The 22,228-nt window shown below is 37.8% G+C and overlaps 1 protein-coding gene across 4 annotated transcripts in view; it reads right to left on the bottom strand.

Moving 5' to 3' along the window:
* MPP7 (membrane palmitoylated protein 7) overlaps window positions 1–22,228 on the bottom strand; it is a 268,278-nt gene that overhangs the window by 39,606 nt on the left and 206,444 nt on the right. For all 4 annotated transcript variants that reach the window (XR_004026705.1, XM_030798162.1, XM_030798160.1 and 1 more), the window contains one exon: window positions 11,031–11,201. Coding sequence is in view for 3 of the 4 variants with exons in the window: in XM_030798162.1 (XP_030654022.1) it covers window positions 11,031–11,201 (171 nt within the window). In the remaining variant the exon portion in view is untranslated. The remainder of the gene's footprint in view (window positions 1–11,030; window positions 11,202–22,228) is intronic.

Genomic DNA, 22,228 nt, shown 5'->3' with positions numbered 1-22,228 from the left:
AAAAAATATTTCATAAGAATTTATAAAACCATGTTGGAAAGGAAGAATAAAGCTGTGTGTATCAATTTGTATTACGTGAAGGTCTTGGGAAAAATGTGTGTCAACTGGATAATTAAGATAATTAGAAAAGCATAATACTATTTTAAATTCCTTTTTATGCATTTAATTAGTAACTCCTTATTGAAAGTAAGCAAATGTGTTGCATGGTTTTATAAAAAGTTTCATTCATTTTAACCAAAGTAATGTAGCCCATTTAAGGTGTCAATAAAATGTTAATACGATTTCTATTTAAGATTTTAAATTTAAGAAAACAGTCACTGTTAACTACATGCAAAGATTCTTTTATGTTTATCTTAAAAAGGTTAAAAATCGATAGCAAATTCTCAACTTTAATTTACATAGAAGAAGGTAGACATATATGACACCTTTTCCCCAAACGATCTTGAAATTGGTTGACATTATTGCCTCATTTCATGTAATGTAATTATGAGATGTAGGGTATTTTCGTTGTTCTGTTTCGGATTTTCTTTTTATTCCCCAAATACGTTTAGGTGTTTATGATTTGTAACAAACGTTTATGTATAAAAAACAAAAAATATATTTTGATTAGAAGGCTAGCACAGTATACTTTCAAAATTAATTCATAGTTGATGCATACAAGTTTTTCATTCTGTAAACATGGTCCCCCCAAATAATCTACTTTTTTGAATCTGATACAGACATATACCACCCAAAAAAACAAAAACAAAAACAAAAAAACAAACAACAAAAAAGAAACAAGCCAGGTGCAGCAGTTTGCACCTGTAATCCCAGTTACTTGGGAGGCTGAGACAGGAAGATCACTTGAGGCCAGGAGTTTGAGTCCAGCCTAGGCAACATAGCAAGATCCTCTCTAAAAAACAAAACAGAAACAAACAAAAAATAAAACAAAGCTAAATAAGTGGAAAAAGATTTGAGGCAATAACATCAGTGCCTAGAAGCACACCCAAAACCATACATGCACTGAAAGAATGGTTTGAAATACCAGGTATGATGTTCTTATACTGACAAAAAAAAAAAAAAAAAAAACTGTTAATGGCCATGCTCTCAGGCGTTGTGTTTTGAACCTTCAACTCTATACTTATTTACATGTTAGTGCACATTCTGAGCGAATGAATAAACATTTACTTGAACAGCAATATATAGTATTACTATTGTGAAAATAATTACTGAAATCAATGAAATGTGGTAAATGTGTATCTTTTAAATGAAAGTCATAAAGAATAAGCATACGGATGGGTGTAATCCTATCACTCAGGGAGGCCGAGGCAGGCGAACTGCCTGAGGTCAGGAGTTCCAGACCAGCCTGGCCAACATGGTGAAACTCCATCTCTACTAAAAATTTAAAAATTAGCCAGGTGTGGTGGGGGGTGCCTATAATCCCAGCAGGAGAATGGCTCAAACCCAGGAGGCAGAGGTTGCAGTGAGCCAACATTGGGAGGGGGACGGGGAGGGGAAGGGAGGGAGGGGGAGGAAAAGGAAAGGAAAGAAAAGAAAGAAAAGAAAAGAAGGAAGGAAGGAAAACAAAAGAAAAGTGAAAAGGAGCGGGAAGCTTATTGATAGAGCACCATTTTTTCCACGCAGCTATTTACCCTACGCTTATATAGACTGACTAAAATACTCATCTTATTCTACTTCAAAACTATGACAAGAGTGCAACAAAATTAAGAGGTCAAAATAAAATCATCCCTGAGTGTTCCGTGGCTAAGTAGACGGGGGCATGAGAAACTGCCTTACTTCAGAGTTTGCTCAGAATGGGGCCACCAAGCTCCCAATTCAAAATCTATCCTGTCCATGTCCCCAACTCTTCATTCCCCTTATCCCATTCCACTTTACTTTCTTCCATAGACTTATTGCCCTCTAACAACTATACAAGTGATTTTATTATTTATTACTAATTTACTATAAATATGGTTTTGGTCCATCTTCTCCCATTAGAACATAAATGGCACAAGGGCAAAACTGTTTATGTGCTCAGAACGGTGCCTGGCACAGCTGGTACACCGTAAAACTCAGTTGAATGAACAGATTTGTGGTTTATGCCCAGAAATGAAGTCTGAAAATAAATATTTAAGATTGACCAACGGCATAAAAAGCCAACTGTGATTCCAGTAAAGATCACATTTACCTTTTACATACAAGGGTTATAATTTTAAATCCATCACATTCTCATGAATTTCATTATGCCTTTCGGTTTTACAGTTATCTATATAAAATCCTCCAGAGCCAACTCTAATTCCTACAAGCCTTCCATCAAAGTGCAACAAAAGATATTAGAATTCTAATAAACACACTAACACTCACATTTAGTTTCGAGCACTTACTTTTCACCCTGCTTTATGTGGGAGGTTTTGTGTTGTGCCACAGTATTATGGAAAAATAGTGACAGTCTTATAATAAATGCCTATTTATTCAAATTAGCTCTACAAGCAGTCTTTGGGCAGCATGTAAGATTCAGCACAAAGGAGAGCAGAATAGCACGATATGCTCAAGCTAAAAATGTGAAATATACAGAAAGATTTATTATTAGTTTCTCTTGTACCTCCTAGCCAGACAGAACAAGTCGCAAATTGTCTGAATATCCACAAGATGAATTTTTGCTCTTGCTTTGGCTTAAACCATGAAAAGTGTTTTAGTTGCTTTTTAACACCCAAGTCTTCTCCCTGCTCCCTCCCTCACCCACACACACATTATTTGACTTTATTACTTTACTTTTCAAAAAGTTGGGTTTCACTGAAGATAAGACTTGTCATGTAGGAAAATGTACTAAAAGCCTGACATTTGGTTTCAACACACTTTCTAGAAAATACTTTTAAATGCAGAAGGAAATTTAACAGAAACTGTCATTGAGATGTTTTGGTGGCTAAAATGAGGCTTAAGAATAATACATTTTCAAAATGAAGAGAAAATCATAATACTTCTGATCACAGCTCAAAGTCCTCCATTGTTGTATTTTTGCCATGGTAACAACTTGGTCTATTATTATTTCTTGATCATTAAATACAAGAATAAAAACCATATAGCATTGTGATAATATAGAAAAATAATATTTTGTATTTTCTCAACAATATTTATGAAACAGTTTCAAAGCAAGTGTCACTTTTCCCAATGGCTTTGAAAACACTGGGTAAAAAATTATTATCTTTTTTTTTTTTTTTTTTTTTGAGACAGTCTTGCTTTGTCACTCAGTGGCACAATCTCGGCTCCATGAGACCTCCAACTCCCAGTTTCAAGCGATTCTCCTGCCTCAGACTCCTAAGTACCTGGGACTACAGGTGCCTGCCACCACATCTGGCTAATTTTTGTATTTTTAGTAGAGATGGGTTTCACCATGTTGGCCAGGCTGGTCTAGAACTCCTGACCTCAGGTGATCCACCAGTCTCAGCCTCCCAAAAAGTGCTGGGATTACAGGCATGAGCCACTGCACTCAGCCAAAAATTATTTCCAAGGAGGACTATGACACTTACACTCTTTCCATCTTCCTATACATATATACATTGTAGGAGCCAAGGAAATAAATTCCTATGTATAAAACATTTTTATAATCATAAACTAAACAGTAAACAGTTAATTCAGGAATAACCCAGAAATTCCAAAATTTGTGTCCATGGCTTCATTACCTATTTTAGATGATAAACTTCTAGATAATCTAATAAGTGTTTTGAACACTGAGGTTCAAAACCAGCAGAAACCTACTTATATTTGAACATTTCATGTTTATCTTATTATGTTTAGTTGATATGTAAGTCCTCATCCTCCTCTTCCTTCTTCTCCTCCTCCTTTTCCGCCTTCCTCCTTCCTCCTCCTCCTCTGTCTTCTTTTAGACTCTGCTGCCCAGCCCAGAATGTGCAGTGGTATAACCATAGCTCACTGTAATCTCTAATTCACAGACTCCAGCAATCCTCCCATCTCAGCTTCCCAAGTAGCTGGGACTACAGGCACATGCCAACATGCCTGGCTGATTTTATTTTATTTTATTTTGTTTTTTTTTTGTAAAGATGGAGTCTCACTATGTTGCCCAGACTGGTCTTGAACTCCTGGCCCCCAGCACTCCTCCTGCCTCAGCCTCCCTCAGCGCTGGGAATTCAGGTGTGAGCCACTGCGCCCAGTCTCTCTTTTTATTTTTAGAGATGAGGTTTCACTGTGTCTAGCTGGTCTTGAACTCCTGGGCTCAAGGTCTTGATCCTCCTGCCTCAGTCTCCCGAGCAGCTGAGACCACAGGCATGTACCACTATGCTGGGCAATAAATATTTCTTATTAAAACCATACTAGGTGCCAGGAATTGGCCTATGTCTTTGCACAGATTATTCTGTTTAACCCTCAAAACAAACCTAGAAAGTAGGTGTCTTTATGATCTCAAATTTTCAGATGAATAACTGAAGCCCAGAGAAAATTTGAATTGTTCCCGTGTCATGTGACTACCGAAGGGCGTCACAGGACTGGAAGGCAGCCATCTTGTCCCAGAGGCCCATCTCTCATCTTCTACATTATCCTGCCTCACAGGATATAAAGAGATGGGGATTTCTCCACATAAAAGGCTCTAAGCTTCTGATACTTCCAATGTGCCATACACATAAGCTGAAAGGGTTTCTGAGCAAGGAATACAAAGAAGAAAGCAAATAATAGGGAATACTTCTGAAGGATAGTTACATAAAACTGCCTTGGCCGTCACCAGATCCCACTGTGGAGTGTCATGCTGTACACAGGCCACAGTGGGGTAGAGGTGGAATGTTCTGTTAATGACACCAGGGGGCTGAAATTTCCAAGCCTCCAGCTGTACAGGCATTCTTGATTCTGGAGAGTTTCTGGATCTTTTCTTTAGTAGAACTATTACTAAGAAGTTTGCATTAATATACTATGCTTACATGATTTTCTTCCTCTTTTTTTTTTTTTTTTTTGAGATGGAGCTTCACTCTTGTTCCCCAAGCTGGAGTGCACTGGCATGATCTCAGCTCACTGCAACCTCTGCCTTCCAGGTTCAAGTGAGTCTCCTGCCTCAGCCTCCCAAGTAACTGGGATTACAGGCACCTGACACCACGCCTGGCTGATTTTTGTATTTTTAGTAGAGACAGGGTTTCACCATGTTGGCCAGGCTGGTCTCGAACTCCTGACCTCAAGTGATCTGCCTGCCTCGGCCTCCCAGAGTGCTGGGATTACAGGCATCAGCCACCACACCCGGCCCTTACTCTGTTTTTCATATAGAGACACAGGAAATACCATTTGCCTGAAGAGAAAATGTGATCTAACATGACAAAAAGAATAAAATGAATATTCTCCATTAAGTCTGTTCTGTTATAATCCAATTGTTACAGATTTAAGAAATACTGCCTTATACCAGCAATTGCTCCAAAATAGGAAAAGAACGTGTTAGGGGCTAAAGAGTTTCAGATAAAGTTAATTTTCCTAGAGGAATTTCAGACTAAAGGCTAATAATCATAACAAATCTGTTGATCAAAACAGACAAGCCAAAACCTGAGAAATATCGCTGAGCAAATCCTGAACAGCAGAAAGATTAAGAGGAAACCAAAAGTTTCTAAGCCATCATTATAAGGCATACACGAGAAAGCACAAAACTGAAAATATAATGCCAAGAAAAGTAGAAAATCAAAATAAATGGCAGCCAATTCACCATCACTAACCAAAGAAGGCAATGGCAACTGAACCCATTCAAACAGAGCAACAAGACTTCTCCCTGTGTGCACAGCACCAGACCTCACAGCATCTGCATCTGAACCAGCAGCAATAGGGGAAAGCAAACTGCACCCTAATTAATCAGGCCAGCAGCAACAGCATCATCTGGGAGCTTGTTAGAAATGCAGGCTCTCTGACCCCACCCCAGGCTACCAGATCAGAAACTGCATCTTAACAAGACCCCCAGGTGACCAGAATGCATGTTAAATTTGACAAGCCCTGGAATAGGGTCTGGAGGTCAGAGGAGAAGGGCAGGAGCTCCTCCCTCTGTATATTCTCCAAGACTACCTCTGTCTATGGCAATCAAAAAAACTATTGAGAGACAATCGCTGAACTCTGAAGGCAGTAGATAGATTATGAACATAACCTTTCCTGGTAAGTGTAAGACTTATCCCAGGTTGACCATGGGAAATGTGAACAAATTTGAGAGGGAAAGACCAGGAAAATCAGCATTTTAGGAATATATTGAAAAATTTTAAGGAGCAGGACAGTGAAACAGTAATGACAGGTGCAGTAAGAAACCCTGCCTAGACAGTGTGCAGAATTATCGTGTAGGGAAGAGAGAGGTGAGCCCACCAAGCCTGTTGAACTGACCTAGGGAGACCTACATTGGAAACTCAAGTTGTAGACATGGGCAGGATTCAAGTGAACATAAACACATTCACTAGACTCACATCTAAACTTTCACAAAGCAAGGAGGTATCTGTCAGGAAAATGAATGAACAGTCCTTTAATCAGAGAGATTTTTTAAAAAGTAAGATATTTAGATCCAGCACAGAGTGTCAAGTACTGCCTTAATTTTAAAATTGGAAGCCATATTCCACAGTAAGATAAGAAGTAGGGTTCTGGTGTCCACCTGCTGGGGTCTGAATCAGTTCTGTAATTTAATGCTTCAGGATCTTAGACAAGTTACCTACTTCTCTCTGTGCTTCAGTTTCTTCATCTGTAAAATGGGGAATAATAAAAGTATTTACCATGTGGTCATGATGAGGACTGAAGGAAATAATACACCCATAGCCCTTAGTTACTGTTACTACATAGCATGGAGGAAGGACAGGACCCTCTTAAAAGCAAGTTAAAATTTAAAAACTTGCTTGAGACTGTTTGAAAGGACTTGGGAACAGCGGAGGGTAATAAAACATTACAGTTAGATCTTAGTAGCAGAGAAACCTAAGAAGTTCAAACAGATATTTTGGTTGTCATTGAAGCAATGCAATTCATTATTTACTTAAGGCCTGGAAATCTCTAGAGAATGAGGAAACACTCATTGGCAGAAGCACATATCAAAGGAAATATAAATGTTCACTGACTGTGCCACTTGGGAGCATCAGTATTTAGCATTTCCAGTTTAGAACTATGTCGAGGGTAATAGCCCTGTTGGAAGACAAAGGGGAAATCTCCGAGAATCAGGAATCAAACTTAAGGAATTTCAAACAGGAGACAGAAACAGCAGTCATTGTAATAGGATTGATATCACAGGGCTAGAAAAAAAAGGCTTTAGGATTCTGCTGGGAATGAAAAACTAAAGTGAGAAAAGGGAGGGGACCAACCCAAATACCCATCAATGATACACTGGATAAAGTCAATGTGGCACATATACACCATGGAATACTATGCAGCCATAAAAAAGGATGAGTTCATGTCCTTTGCAGGGACATGGATGAAGCTGGAAACCATCATTCTCAGCAAACTAACACAGGAACAGAAAACCAAACACCGCATGTTCTCACTTATAAGTGGGAGTTGAACAATGAGAACACATGGACACAGAGAGGGGAACATCACACACCAGGGCCTGCAGGGTGGGGGCAAGGGGAGGGAGAGCATTAGGACAAATACCTAATGCATGCAGGGTTTAAAACCTAGATAATGGGTTGATGGGTGCAGCAAACCACCATATGGCACATGTATACCTATGTAACAAACCTGCATATTCTATACATGTATCCCGGAATTTAAAGTAAAGAAAGAAAGAAAGAAAAGAAAAGAAAAAAAGCAAAGCACTTGGCCCCAAAACAGAGGCCACATTCAATTCAGAATTTGGGTAGCAGGAACCCAAAGGCCAAAGGGGAAATAGGACAACTGAAGTGCGTACAATTAATCTCTTTACTGATGATTTCGGCCAGATGAATTTTAGTGCAATCAATGATCACGGATCTGGACAATTAGCATTCAAATACACGAGAAGCAAAAATACATCAGGTCATTCTATGATTTTTGGCTGACAATGGAATATGGAGATCTATAATTCTGGGAGCATTATTTTGCCTCAAAAGGTAGCTGGAATGATGCTGTGATATTCTTTTGTCCTGATGAACCTTTCAACTGCTGACCAGTGGGGCTGGGGTTCCATTACACAGTTTTGAGGAGGCTGACTAAGGCACACCCATGAAGAAAGGCAGAGTTGTGTCAGAGGAGTTTAAAGCTTCAGAGAGTTCCAGATCCACTATATCGGGGAAAGCCCACCAGAGCCTATCCCCCGCTGAATACAGCCCAAACCTCTGGACAGTGCACAAAAGGCAACAACCTGGGGACTCTGAAAGGCAAACAAAACCAGGCAGACTGTAGATGCAGTCAAATCTGGAGAGGTGGCCTCCAAGATAATGAAGTTTCCCATTTTATTTTTCCCTCTTGCTACAGTCTCGATGTTTGTCCCCGCAAATTGTATGCTGACATTTGATCCCAGCATTGAAAGTGGGGCCCAAGGAGAGGTGTTTGGGTCATAAGAGCAGATCCCTCATGAATAGATTAATGCCCTCCCTGGGGTGAGGCAGGGAGTGAGTTTTCGCCCTATTCATCCCCCAAGAAAGCTGGTTGTTAAAAAGAGCCTGACACCTCACCACTCCTGCTTCCTCTCTCTCCATGTGATCTCTGCACACACAGGCTTCCCTTCACCCTCCACCACAAGTCAAAGCAGCATGAGGCCCTTGCCAGATGCCCAAACTTCCAGCTATTAGAACTGTAAGCCAAACAAATCATTTTTTTTTTTTATGAATTACCCAATCTCAGGTGTTCCTTTACAGCAACACACAACAGACCAACACGCCTTTTTTTTTTTTTTTTTTTTTTTTTTAGAGAATCTTACTCTGTTGCCTGGGCTAGAGTACAGTGGTACAATGTCAGCTCACTGCAACCTCCACCTCCCAGGTTCAAGCAATTCTTGTGCCTCAGCTTCCCAAGTAGCTGGGACTACAGGTGCCTGCCACTACACCTGACTAATTTTTATATTATTAGTAGAGACGGGGTCTTGCCATGTTGGGCAGGCTGGTCTTGAACTCCTGACCTCAAGTGATCCTCCTGGCTTAGCCTCCCAAAGTGCTGGGATTACAGGCATGAGCCACTGTGCCCAGCCTCACTGCCATTTTATTACATGTCTCTCCCCTTGGTTGAGGAGAAGAAGGAACAGGGACAGAAGAGATGTTGCTGTGATCTGTGCTGGTGAAGGGGGCAGCACAGAAGGGACAGTGAGGTGGGAGAGGAGCAGGAGGTCTCAGGTAGCCCCATTGAGCTGGGAAATGCATGTTCTCTCAGCACACCTCTATAAGGATGAGAAGCAGGGCACTGTAAGCTATAAATAAATTCTTCCTCCTCTTCCTTGAGGAGGCTCAGTATAAATGAATTAGGAGATGTGGATATTATTAATAAAGGAAATTTTTAATTTCTTTTGAAGTATGTGAATATGTGTTTCAAAATAATGTGAACAATCTTAATAGGTAATGATGCTAGTGTTCACTTCCAGGACCTACAGATGTGAGAAACTGCATCATTTCCCATGAGTCACCCACCATCTCTCAATGAACAGCATGGGTTGTAACCTTTCAAAAGACTCCATCTTACTAAGATGGGGTAATTCTCAGCTTCTCCATTGATTCTCATTTCCATAAGTATCATCATGAGTTTATAAAAGAACAATTAACAAGAGTGATACGGTTTGGCTCTGTGTCCCCACCCAAATCTCATGTTGAACTGTAATTCTCAATGTTGGGGGAGGGACCTGGTGAGAGGTGGCTGGATCACAGAGATGGATTTCCTCCATGCTGTTCCCATGATAATGAGTTCCCACGAGATCTGATGGTTTAAAAGTATGTGGCACGTCCCTGTCACTCTCATTCTCTCTCTCCCCTGCTGCCATGTGAAGCCCACTCCTGTTTCCCCTTCACCTTCTGCCATGATTGTTGTTTCCTGAGGGCTCCCAGTCATGCTTCCTGTATGGCCTGTGGAACTGTGAGTCAATTAACCTCTTTTCTTCATAAATTACCCCGTCTCAGGTAATTACAGCAGTGTGAAAATGTACTAATACAAAGAGACACCATGCTCTTCTACTCCAAAACTTCTAAAATCATTGGCTTTGATCCTGGAAGTTTAAATATCTCTCACTACATTTTTAAAGAAATGCATTGAGGATGAAGTGAAGATACATGGAGCTTGTGACTGCTCACATCTGTGAAGGGTGCACAAGATAGATGCTAGGATGCAAATCTGAGTCAAGGCAATCGATGTTTGTGAAAATATCCACAGTCCTTTATTAACTACCTTTTTATTTTGAGACAGAGTCTCGCTCTGTCACCCAGGCTGGAGTGCAGTGGTGTGATCTTGGCTCACTGCAACCTTCACCTCCCAGGTTCAAGGGATTCTCCTGCCACAGCCTCCTGAGTAGCTGGGACTACAGGACTGTGCCACCACGCCTGGCTAATTTTTGTATTTTTGTAGAGATTGGGCTTCACTGTAGAGATGGGGCTTCACCATGATGGCCAGGCTGGTCTCAAACTCCTGACCTCAAGTGATCCTCCCACCTTGGCCTCCCAAAGTGCTGGGATTAAAGGTGTGAGCCACTGCACCCAGCCAATTATCAACTTTAAAGCAACTTTGCTGACTCTCTAGCTTGAAATATCCTAGAACTCTGCTGTAATACTTTATTTCGCTGAAGGTCTAAATGCCATCTGAAGCTTGTACCATGCTGCTGCTCAAAATGCTTTGAAACGAACTTGCATTGTGTTCAAAAATATTCACTTCTATTATTTAATTGCCTGATGTATGCTTCATCTATTACAACAGTGTTTGCTATCCCCACTTGACAAAGGTTCCACTAAAACGACAGTACCATTCCTCAGAAATGTCTTAAAAGTCTCTGCAAGTCAATTAAGTACAAAAAACTAAAGATTTTGTTTCAGAGACAAGACAAAAGGTGTTCAAGGGGAGGAGATTTTTAGCTTGAAAACTTCAAGTATGATTCACTTTGAAGAGAAATTCTTACTAGCTCACTTATTTCCTCAGAATTACTCACAGAAACAAGCACTTACCAACCAAGACAACGAGTCTGTATTTCTCATTAGTTTGTCGCCGATACGGTGTCACTTCTTCGTATGTGGGTACGTCAGCTGTGTCGTACTGATCACTCTTCTTGCATTCATACATGGATTTATTTGTTTTCTTATCTTTTCTACTGAGACGAAAACTTCTTCTAAAACCAGCTGCAAATATTAAAATAAGTATATTTTTAGTAACATCAACCAAAAAAGAAACCCTCAAAAAATAAAAATAAAAAACCCTCAGAGTTGGGTAGGATTTTATTTACCATAATATTGGTTTTTAAAGTTAAAACCCTAATGTTTTAGAGACAGGGTCTCACTCTGTTGCCCAGCCTGGAGAGCAGTGGTGCCATCACAGTTTAGTGCAGTGTTGAACTCCTGGGCTCAAGTGATCCTCCCACCTCAGGCTCCTGGGCAGCTGGGATTACAGGCACACATCACCATGCCTGGTTAATTTCTAAAATATTTTGTAGAGACAGGGTCTTGCTATGTTGCCCAGGCTGGTTTGAACTCCTGGCCTCAAGCAATCCCCCCACTTTAGCTTCCCAAAGTGCTGGAATTACAGGCATGAGCCACTGTGCCCAGCCTATTCATCATAATATTGTTAGAAATGCATTCGGTAAGAAAAAAATAATAGAACACAATTTTATAAAAACAATAACTTATAATAGAATTAATAGTTATTTATGTAGTTATAATAATGTAAATTTTATTTGGTTTAAACAATAAAGAGCTCTGTTGAAAAATCATTGAGTAAAATAACCGTATCATAAAGCAAAAATAAGTCAGAAATCATAATTTATCAAGAAGTGATTGGTAAACATATTTGATATGAAAAAGTTAAAAACACTGTAAAAGCATTTTAAATGTAAACAACAAGTTCTCTCATTCATGGAACATTAACAAAGTTTCTATTACATCCTAAGCATAACCTCACAACGTACCCACGGCATAGGCAGCATCTATTGTTAAACAAAAAGAAAACTAAATTAGGGAGTGTGTAGTGTAGCGTGTGCATATGCGTCAGTCAGGCTGACAGAACAAGGCTCACACAGTCAACAATTAGTTGGTCTTCAGCAAGTCAGTTAACTTTAACTGGACTCCAGGTGATGGAATAAATGATCAAGCCTCAGGTTCTTTTCTCTAATGGAAATTCTATGCTTTCATAATGTGACACATACGAAATTAAGAAATAGAGCCAGGCGCGGTGGCTCATGCCTGTAATCCCAGCATTTTGGGAAGCCAAGGAGGGCAGATCGCTTGAGCCCAGGAGTTTAAGACCAGCTGGGGCAACATGGAGAAACCCCATCTCTACTAAAAATACAAAAAAATTAGCTAAGCGTGGTGGTGCACACATGTAATCTCAGCTACTCGGGAGGCTGAGACAGGAGAATCACTTGATCTCAGGAGACAGGTTGCAGTGAGCCGAGATCGCATCACTGCACTCTAGCCTAGCTGACAGAGTCAGACTCCATCTCCGAAACAAAACAAAAAAAAAACCCTGATATTTTATATCAGCTGCAAAGTTCAAAATAAAATGCAAGTACATTTTAAAGATACAAAAATACATTCTCTTCAAAAAGAATATTCATCAACTTTGATAAATAGATACTTTTTTTTTTTTTTTTGAGATGGAATTTTGCTCTTGTCATCCAGGCTACAGTGCAATGGCGTTATCTCGGCTCACTGCAACCTCCCCCTCCTGGGTTGAAGTGATTCTCCTGCCTCAGCTTCCCGAGTAGCTGGGATTACAGGTGCACGCCACCATGCCCTACTAACTTTTGTATTTTTCGTAGAGATGGGGTTTCACCACATTGGCCAGGCTCATCTCGAACTTCTGACTTCAGGTAACCCGCCCTTCTCTGCCTCCCAAAGTGCTGGGATTACAGGCATGAGCCACCACGCCCAGCCATAGATATCTTTTTTATAAACAGAGGTATTTTGTAACAAAATGAAAAAATATAATAACTAATTTATGTGGATTTTAGGGAATATAGTCAGCTGACTGAATCTGTGGGTTCCATCCATGTGGATTTAACTAATTATGGACTGAAATTTTTTTAACTGCATCTCTATTGAACATGTATTGAGTGCTATTTCATCTGTACTGAGACTTTTGTCTAAACAATAGACTATAACAATTTACATAGCATTTACATTGTATTAGGTTACATGTACAAGTAATCTAGAAATGATTTAAAGTATACAGGAGGATGTGCATAGATTACATGCAAGTAAACATTTTATATCAGGGGCTTGAGCATCTGCAGATTTTGGTATCCAAGGGGGTCTTGGAACCAATCTCCCATGGATATCACAGGATGACTGCATAAAGGAAATGAATAATTGTTACCATTGGGTTTAAGAAATTAACAGGATTCAAAATAAAGGAAATGTGAAACAATTACCAATGACTAACAATGGCTTTATGTGACTCACCTTATGGATTCAGAGTTTGATAAAAATTGATCAAGATATTAAGGACAGAGTGACTAAAGTTTATCTGATAACATGTTTCTGTGGCCCTCTAAGAGTCACTCTGATTTTGAGAAGATATTTGAGTTGAGAGAAAAGGTTATTCATAAAGGATCTAAAACAAGGAAGACAGTTGTTCTAAAGCTCCTTTACAAACATAAAAAGAAGAGAACAGGACAAGTTGTAAACACATGGGCGTCTTATAAGACAGAGATGACATCTGAGGAAAGCTAGAAGGTAAATGCACCCCTCTGGCCCTAGGATGAGAAAAAGAGATGGGATTCTAAAATCACACGTGCAGAGAGGATTCAAACTTCTATGTAAAGCGCAAGGAAAAAGTTGTCTATTACTCTTTGTTCATCTTGTTTTCTAGGTTGTAGGGAAAGCTTCACAGAACCCCAGAAAAGGGACCTTTTTTTTTTTTTTTTTTTTTTTTTTTGAGACAGCGTCTGGCTCTGTTGCCCAGGCTGGAGTGCAGTGGCACAATCTCGGCCCTCTGAAACCCCTGCCTCCCAGGCTCAAGCCATTTTCCTACCTCAGCCCCCTGAGTAGCTGGGACCACAGGCATGTGCCACCACACCTGGCTCAATTTTTTTTTTTTTAAGAGATAAGGTTTCGCCATGTTGCCCAGGTTGGTCTTGAAGCCCTGAGCAAAAAGGATCTGCCCACCTCAGCCTCCAAAAGTGCTGGGATTATAGGCATGAGACACCAAACCCAGCCACCTTATCACAGACATCACACACTACACCAGAAGTAGCCACGGTCCTTACAACTACCCCTCGTGCTTGAGCACAGTGGTTCTCAGACAAGGGTCTCTTCCTAATTGCAGAATTTAGTTATCCCAAACCACCCCCAGCACCTACTCTGTCACTGATGTGTGCTGGCCCAGACTATAGCCCAGTATTAGCATGATTTCTGGTATAGCACAAAGATGATACATGAGCTACTCTAACAACAAAATTAGAATGCTGATATTTCACAGCATTCTAATTTCATGTTTCCACAGCTCTTGCCTCATGAGAGGCAATTACAGGATAAGCAGGTACAACTATAAATTCTTTTATAATTATTCCCTGTATGGAGGGAGGCTTGCTGTCAAGTCACTACAAACTTTTGGCACAGGAATGGATATAACAACATAAATTCTTCATCCACGGGAAATAACATCCAAAAGTAAAAACCTGACAAATTTCTGATGAGCAAATCACAGCTAAATCTTGAATTTCAATGTGCTTACTTAATTGAGCCTTTACAATTCACTTAAGTTTTTACTTTCCTTTTTTTTTTTTTTCCCTTGAGACAGGGTCTCACTTCTGTGGCTCAGGCTGGAGTGCAGTGGTGCAATCTCGGCTCACTGCAGCCTCCGCCTCCCAGGTTCAAGCGATTCTAATGCCTCAGCCTCCTGAGTAGCTGGGACTACAGACGCCTGCCACCACACCCAGCTAATTTTTGTATTTTTAGTAGAGACGGGGTTTCTCCATGTTAGCCAGGCTGGTCTCGAACTCCTGACCTCAGGAGATCCACCCGCCTTGGCCTCCCAAAGTGCTGGGATTGCAGGCATGAGCCACCACACCCAGCTAAGTTTTTACTTTCATCATAAACAATGAAGAGTTAGTGAGGAAAAGAGAAGGTAATCAGATCTCTTAAGGTGATGTTGCACGAGTGTCAAAGATGGGGACCATATTGCATAGATAGTTGGGTGATGTCAGTTGTGCAAGGCTTGCTACAGAACAGTTGCTTGATAAACGTTTACTGAATGGAAGTAATTTTAAAATTTTTTTTGCAACAACAAAAACCCTATTATTATTTCTGTTTCATCTGCTTCATGTAAATTTCAACAAAGAAAGTGTGACACATTAGGCATTTTCTAAGAGTTAAAATTCTAAAAAGTGTCAAAGGCTAACGCTCTGCAAACAAGACAGCCTTAGAGCTGGAACAAACTCTGGAGGTCATCTGAGTCTGCTCCCCACCGGGCACAGACGGTGCCGCCATACACTGCACTTGTTCACATCAGTTTTTCAGTAGCAACACCAATCAATTCATGCAGGTTATGAAGCTTCAGTGCCTTAATGCACAGGAATTCACGCAGGTTATGAAGCTTTAGTGCCTTGAACGATATTTTACAATGCAAAGGAGCAAAGGCAGTGAGGTCGCCACAGGGCTTCCATTGGAGCAGCTGGTCACTGATTGTTACCAAGCAGAGGCTGGCAGAAGATCCGGACCAGTACCTAGGCTCTGCTGACTTACTTCTCTACGAGGCTCATTTCCTCTACTTTAAAATACAGATTATAGTAGTATCTGCCTCACAAGGTGGTTAAGGATTAAATAATTCATGTAAAGCTTTCGGTCCCATCTGTGGCATATGGTAAGTGCTTTACATGTTAGCTACAGATTCATGCTACAATGCCTCCAACTACTTAAAAGAACCTTGAAGGCAGGAACTTGTATCCCCTGTAGTCCCACAGCACAGTCTAGCAAAAATAAAAAAAGCGGGGCGAGGAGGGGGAGTTAAGAGGCTCACTAATTAGTTTCAAATTGACTAATAGTATAAAACAGACAAAATGTTAAAATTAAAGCCAGATTTAAATATGTTAAATATTGTAGATGCCTAAAGTACCTTATTAAGTATTAAGACATTTTAAATACAACAGAAATAGCCAGGTGTGGTGGCACATGCCTATAATCCCAGCTACTTGAGAGGCTGAGGCACGAGAATCACTTGAATCCAGGAGGTGGAGGTTGCAGTGAGCCAACATCCCGCCACTGCACTCCAGCCTGGACAACAGAGCAAGACTTTGTCTCTAAATAAATAAATAAGTTTAAAAAATACAACAGAAAGGTTTAGTATGTATTAACTATTTTTTCATTTGTCTTCGTAGATTCTCTTTCTAGGGATATAGTTATTTGTTACCATATTTACATTTAAAGAGAGTATCCTTTCGTTTGGTCTTACTTTTTACTTACTCCCCTAATTCACAAATACATATTAATGCTCATATTTACTTATGCACACATCTGATATACATACACACATATGCATATATATATGTACAGAAACATATATACATGTACATACATATATATGTATATACATACACAGACAGGGTGAGAAGAAGGAGAAATTGCCAGACAGGACAACCAATAAAATAGCCAGAACAAAAGATATAGCAAGAGTTATGAAATTCAGAGTATTTATTTGTGATGATTTTTCAGCCTGCCCCATACTCCTAAGGGCAATTTTTCTAGATTCTGTCCCCCATGGGTAGTCAGAGGTGATAGCACACTTAACATGTCCTTCAAGGCAGTACAGAGGCTGTAATTTTCCAATTTCAGTAAAATAATGAGCAACGTGTCAGTACACTTTAGTTAAGTCTAAGCTTAAGGGAGAGTAATTCTGTGTCAGGAAAAGGGAGTTAATCGTTTCTTGACTTCAGATCTTACTTCTCTTATTAAAAGGAAGACCAAAAAATGTGACCTTAAACTGAAAGTACACAGAGGATTCTTTTAGATAAATGTGAACCTGTTTGATTTCAGTTCACTTTCAGTGCAAAAGTCTTAGCAAGAGCTGGCTTTAAAAAAGACGGAAGGGAAAGGGGTACATTAACAAGGAATTTAGAGTAAGGAAACAGTTTTACATAAAAAATATTTTTCCTTACATTTCATGTTTTCGCAATTTATAATTGGCTCAACATTTTTATGGACAGGCTTTTTCCAGGGAGCTTACCCACAGCTGCTAGAGATTTGTGTTTTTGAAAGGAACGGCACGTTTAGTTTATTACAATAGGAAAGTGACTTCAGAGTTAAGACTGCAGCTGCAGGTCAGTCCCTAATCACAGACACCGCTTATCTAATATTTTCCAGTAGAAAATTTATGATGACTTGTTCATTTATCATTTAATTTATAGCTTTGGTTAAAGTTAAAAATTTAACTGTAAAGGGAGAGATCTGAGTTGCTTGTTATTTGCTTCTTAGTTCAATAAGACTGCAATAAACATCCCTTTATCCCATGTCACTGATGACTTCATTAGGGCAAATTGCTAGAAACTAGACAGATCCTGTCCAAATGCTTCTCGGATTGATTAATATCAATATCCATTCCCACCAGCAGTATGTACAGTGGCCCATTTCACCATTCTCTCATCAAAGGACTTCTAATCTCTTCTTTACAATCTTTAGTGATTTGACAAGTGAAAACTGTACATCACTGTTATTTTAACTGTTAGTGGAGCTGAGGGTATTTTTTTCATGTTTATTACTCACTTGCATTTCTTACTTCTGTAAATTGTTGGTTTATACATTTTTATCACTTTTGGATTAGAGTCTTCATAAATATATATACATAGGTATCTTTTAATAAGGTCATGAACCTTTTGTTCTATTTGTTAAAAAGATATAAGGTTTTCAATTTTCCTTTTAACTGTTATCATAAAGAAATTTAAACTGTTTATGTGTTTGAATTTATAAATATCTTTCCTTTGTGATTCCTTCCATTGTTTCTATAACTTTTCCATCTTAGTTCTGATAAATATTCACCAATATTTTCTGAAGTGTTAAAAAGTGGGTTGCATGGCTTTACACTTAATTTTTTAATTCCATCTGGAATTACTGACATGTAATCATGATGAAATCAGGCCTGGGAAGTGTGGCTGTAACTTTATATTTTTCTAAATAATTAACCAATGGTCCCAGAAATACTGAACAACCCTTTTACTACTTTATGTTGACATATACATTGTATTGAAATACCAGATGGTACATTATTATGCCATGACAGAAAAAGGTGATTCTTGGTCTAAATTTAGCTTCTCTTTTTATTTTTATTTATTTATTATTTTGAGAGAAAGTCTCATTCTGTCATCCAGGCTGAAGTAAAGTGGTGCGATCGCAGCTCAGTGTAGCCTCAAACCCCTGGGCTCTAGCGATCCTCCCACCTCAGCCTCCCAAGCAGCTGGACATACAGGCACATGCCAATACACCCAGTTACTTTTCAAAAACTGTATTTTGTAGAGATGGAGTCTCACTAGGTTGCACAGGCTAACCTCAAACTCCTGGCCCCACTTCAGCCTCCCAAAGTGCTAGGTTTACAGGCATGAGCCACCATACCTCGCCTTTCATTCTCTTTTTAATAATATCAACACCAAAACAACAGTATAAGTGGTGGTAGTGGTTGATATTTGTCGGGCACATACTAGATGACCGGCACTACTCAAAGCGCTTTATGTGGGACGAATTTATTTAATTCTCACAGTAACCCTATGAGGTGGGTATAAAAATCCACGTGTTTAAGTACACTCTTCAGTGTAATAAACAAAGACGGCCAAAGCTTTGGTTCAAGTATTAAATGATAAAATGAAGTCAAGAAGAAAGTTTGAAACATTACCCTATATACATAGATGCATAATAGAAAAAAATGAATTTAGCTCATTTCTATTACATTATGTTAGGTATGAAATAATTTAATAGAAAACATTAACGAAGAGGACCAATGGTTTAACTTAGGGATTAAAAACATAATTTTTTTCCTGATAGAAGACATTTTCCAAATATAAGGAAACACATTTTAATACTCCCCTGTATTCGAAATACAAAAATATGTAAGCCAGTGTCATTGGCTCCCAACCACTAGGGGACACAAAACTTATTCTCAAATGCTTGTAATTTAAGGTGTTTTCACAATGCAGGACCATGACTAGAAAATAAGACTTTTTGCAAGTATTCCAGTCACTCCAATTTCTCTTAAGTAAAAAATTTTAAAACTTGGACAGTTGCAATTTGGTCACTTTCAAAGCTATTTCTCGACATTGCATTTGTAAAACATTATTCATCAATAGAGTATTAATCTTAATGCTTACATACATAAATTAAGAATCAATTGTTATTAAAATAAGTTTCATATTATAGATAAATATAACTACCCATACTATAATTTCAAATGTTAGCAATATTTTTTAACAACTAAAAAACTTGGAAGATATGCAGAAGTATGGAAATGATCAATTAAATTATAAAACACCTTCTCAAAGAAATGAAGTTGAAACTATTAAAATTATAAAACTACACAGTACCATAGAAATGCATTTCATACAATAAATGGAAAAAAAAACAGGATACAATAATCATACTTGCACTATGAGTTTTACTTTTTTAGTAATATAAAGACTGTTATGGATACAGAAATATAGAAGAAAATATATTTTTTGAAAAGACAATGGTTGTGTTAGGTAGAGAGGGCTGTGGACAATTATTTGTTCTATTTTTCAAACTTACTATAATATTATATATGTTTCAAAATTACTAGATTATATAATTATATAAAATTACATAATTTCAAATTTATAATTTTAAAAAGAAAACATAAAAAGATATGAACAAACAACAAATGAAATGAACAAACAAATGAAATCCATATTGGCAGATGTAGTTGTGTGGTTATATCAGCATGTAACACAAAATACATATTGGTTATGTCTCAGAGGCAAGTTCTAATCATCTATATTTTTCAGTGATTATGGTAATAGACCAAATTTGTATATTAACAATAGTTAGGAATAGCCACATAAATTCAAGCATAAAGCAAGCAACAAAAGCAAAAATCCATGGAAAAGTATAAAAAATGAGAATATAATATAAGAAGTTAAGATTAAGGGCAAGGAAGAGAGAGAACCAGAAGTCTCACCTAAGTAGTAACAATGAAAAAAAGAGTACTTACGGTTTTGAAACTTACTACTAAACTAATTAAAGTGGATAAAAAATCCTTTCTAAAATCACAAATTATTATATTCTTTGGCTCTCACAAACACGTAATATCAATGTAAACTTAAAATGTAAATATTTGTAATTTTAATGATCTCACTTTTTAATAAAATGCTGACCTTTAAGATGGCATTTTATTAAAAATACATGATCATTTTAGCTACAAACATGCCCATTAACATAAAAGGCCCTCAAGCAAAGTCAAGATAACTCATCACCCACACTAACAGCCTCCAAAAATCCCACATGTGAATGAGGGGGAAATGGGACTTGGCTTTCTGTTACCTCAAAATCAATACTATTAACGTTACCACCCACAATTTTTCAAATGGGACAGTTTAGATCTTTGATTACATTTCTTTTACATAACCAACCTGGTCTAATAACATCAGATAGTATGCATTTCTAATGTTAAAAATAAGCTTTTAATATGTTTAAATTTTATATATGTTGATAGCATGGGAAAAGAGGTCCTAGTGAAACAATCTTGACTCAAAGGATTAGAGAAGGAGCCACTCTGAAGTTCCTAAGGTTTTAAGGAATACATTTATTTGATGCAAACACAGTCTAGAAAACTGCTTAATTTTTTCAACAGAGAAAAAAATAAACATTTAAATTCTTTTTTTCTCACCTTAAAATTACTAAAATGCAAATTTTTTTAATCAGAAGACATTTTAAAATCATTGTATGAAAGTTATTTTTTGCATCTTAAAAATCAGATTCATTTGACCAAGCAATTATTTAACTGATTCAATAGGTACCTTAACCATAAGGAAAAAAAAAATTTACTATAAGTGAACTTCTTAAGAAGATTAAAAAAAAAAAAAAAACCATGTAGACATTAATAAAAACTAAGCAGCTGGAAATTCTTATATGATATTAGGTTTCTGACAACCAAACACTGAACATTTCTACTAATATAAACATTTTGAATCTAATGCCAATGCTGTTATAATAGTGCAAGTCATAACCAACCTAGTAACATGATCTTAACAGAAAATTATTATCGAAATGATGCTCCCATTATATGCCAATCATAAAATTATCCCAAAGACTATGGAGGATAATTAAGAACATCTTACGGTAACAAACAAGTAAAAATCTTGGGAGGAGGTTTAAACTGAGAAGAAATGCTAAATCTAGATTTACTGAAGTCTAAAGAGGCTAGGTTAGTCAGCTTCCATATTGATCTTACAAAACAATGTCAGAAAAAAATCACCAAAGAAAAATGAACATTTTCATGGATTATATTAGCCAATTATACATATGCCAATTTTGTAGATAAAGGGGAAAAATGCTTTCAAACATACTATTAGAAAATTCATCTCTGCAATGTTGCAGGTTCAAAGTTCCTCTCAGTAAAATGTAAAGAAATGTTCACATGCCATAAATACCCTTGAGTCTTTCAGCTCATCTCAGGCTAAAAATAAAAACAGAAACTCAAAGTACCTAATGAAACCACAAAAGTTAATAAAAGATATCAATTTGCAATTTTCAAAGACAAATATTACTTAGGTCTTTAAAAGTTTTCCTGATACCACTGACAATTTGTTTTTAAAGTACAGCACAGAACATCACCATAAAAAAAGAGAGAGAGAGAGAAGAAACCATATGAGAACTTAATTTTTTGTAAGCTGCCTAATAAAGAAATAAGTTCTTACTTATACCTTCAAAATTATAAGAAAATACAGTTATACATATGTAAAATTGTATATAAAAATATAGTTCTGAACAGAGAGAAAAATTGATTTGAAATTTTAATATGGTTTTTTCAGTTGAGTCCGTGCAACTTAAAATTCTCCAAGCAGAAATGGTTTCTTTCTGTCAGAAAAAATATTTCCAAGTAGTATTCCAGACATGCTGAGATTATGCAGTGTTCTTTCGTATTCAAGAAAGAACCCTGAAAGAATGCTTCTGTTTTCTACGCATAAATATTATGTTTAGGAAAAATATTAAGGCAG

The sequence above is a fragment of the Nomascus leucogenys genome, chromosome 18, assembly GCF_006542625.1.
Source record: "Nomascus leucogenys isolate Asia chromosome 18, Asia_NLE_v1, whole genome shotgun sequence".
Lineage (NCBI taxonomy): Eukaryota > Metazoa > Chordata > Mammalia > Primates > Hylobatidae > Nomascus > Nomascus leucogenys.
This window is presented reverse-complemented; position numbering and strand designations above follow the sequence as displayed.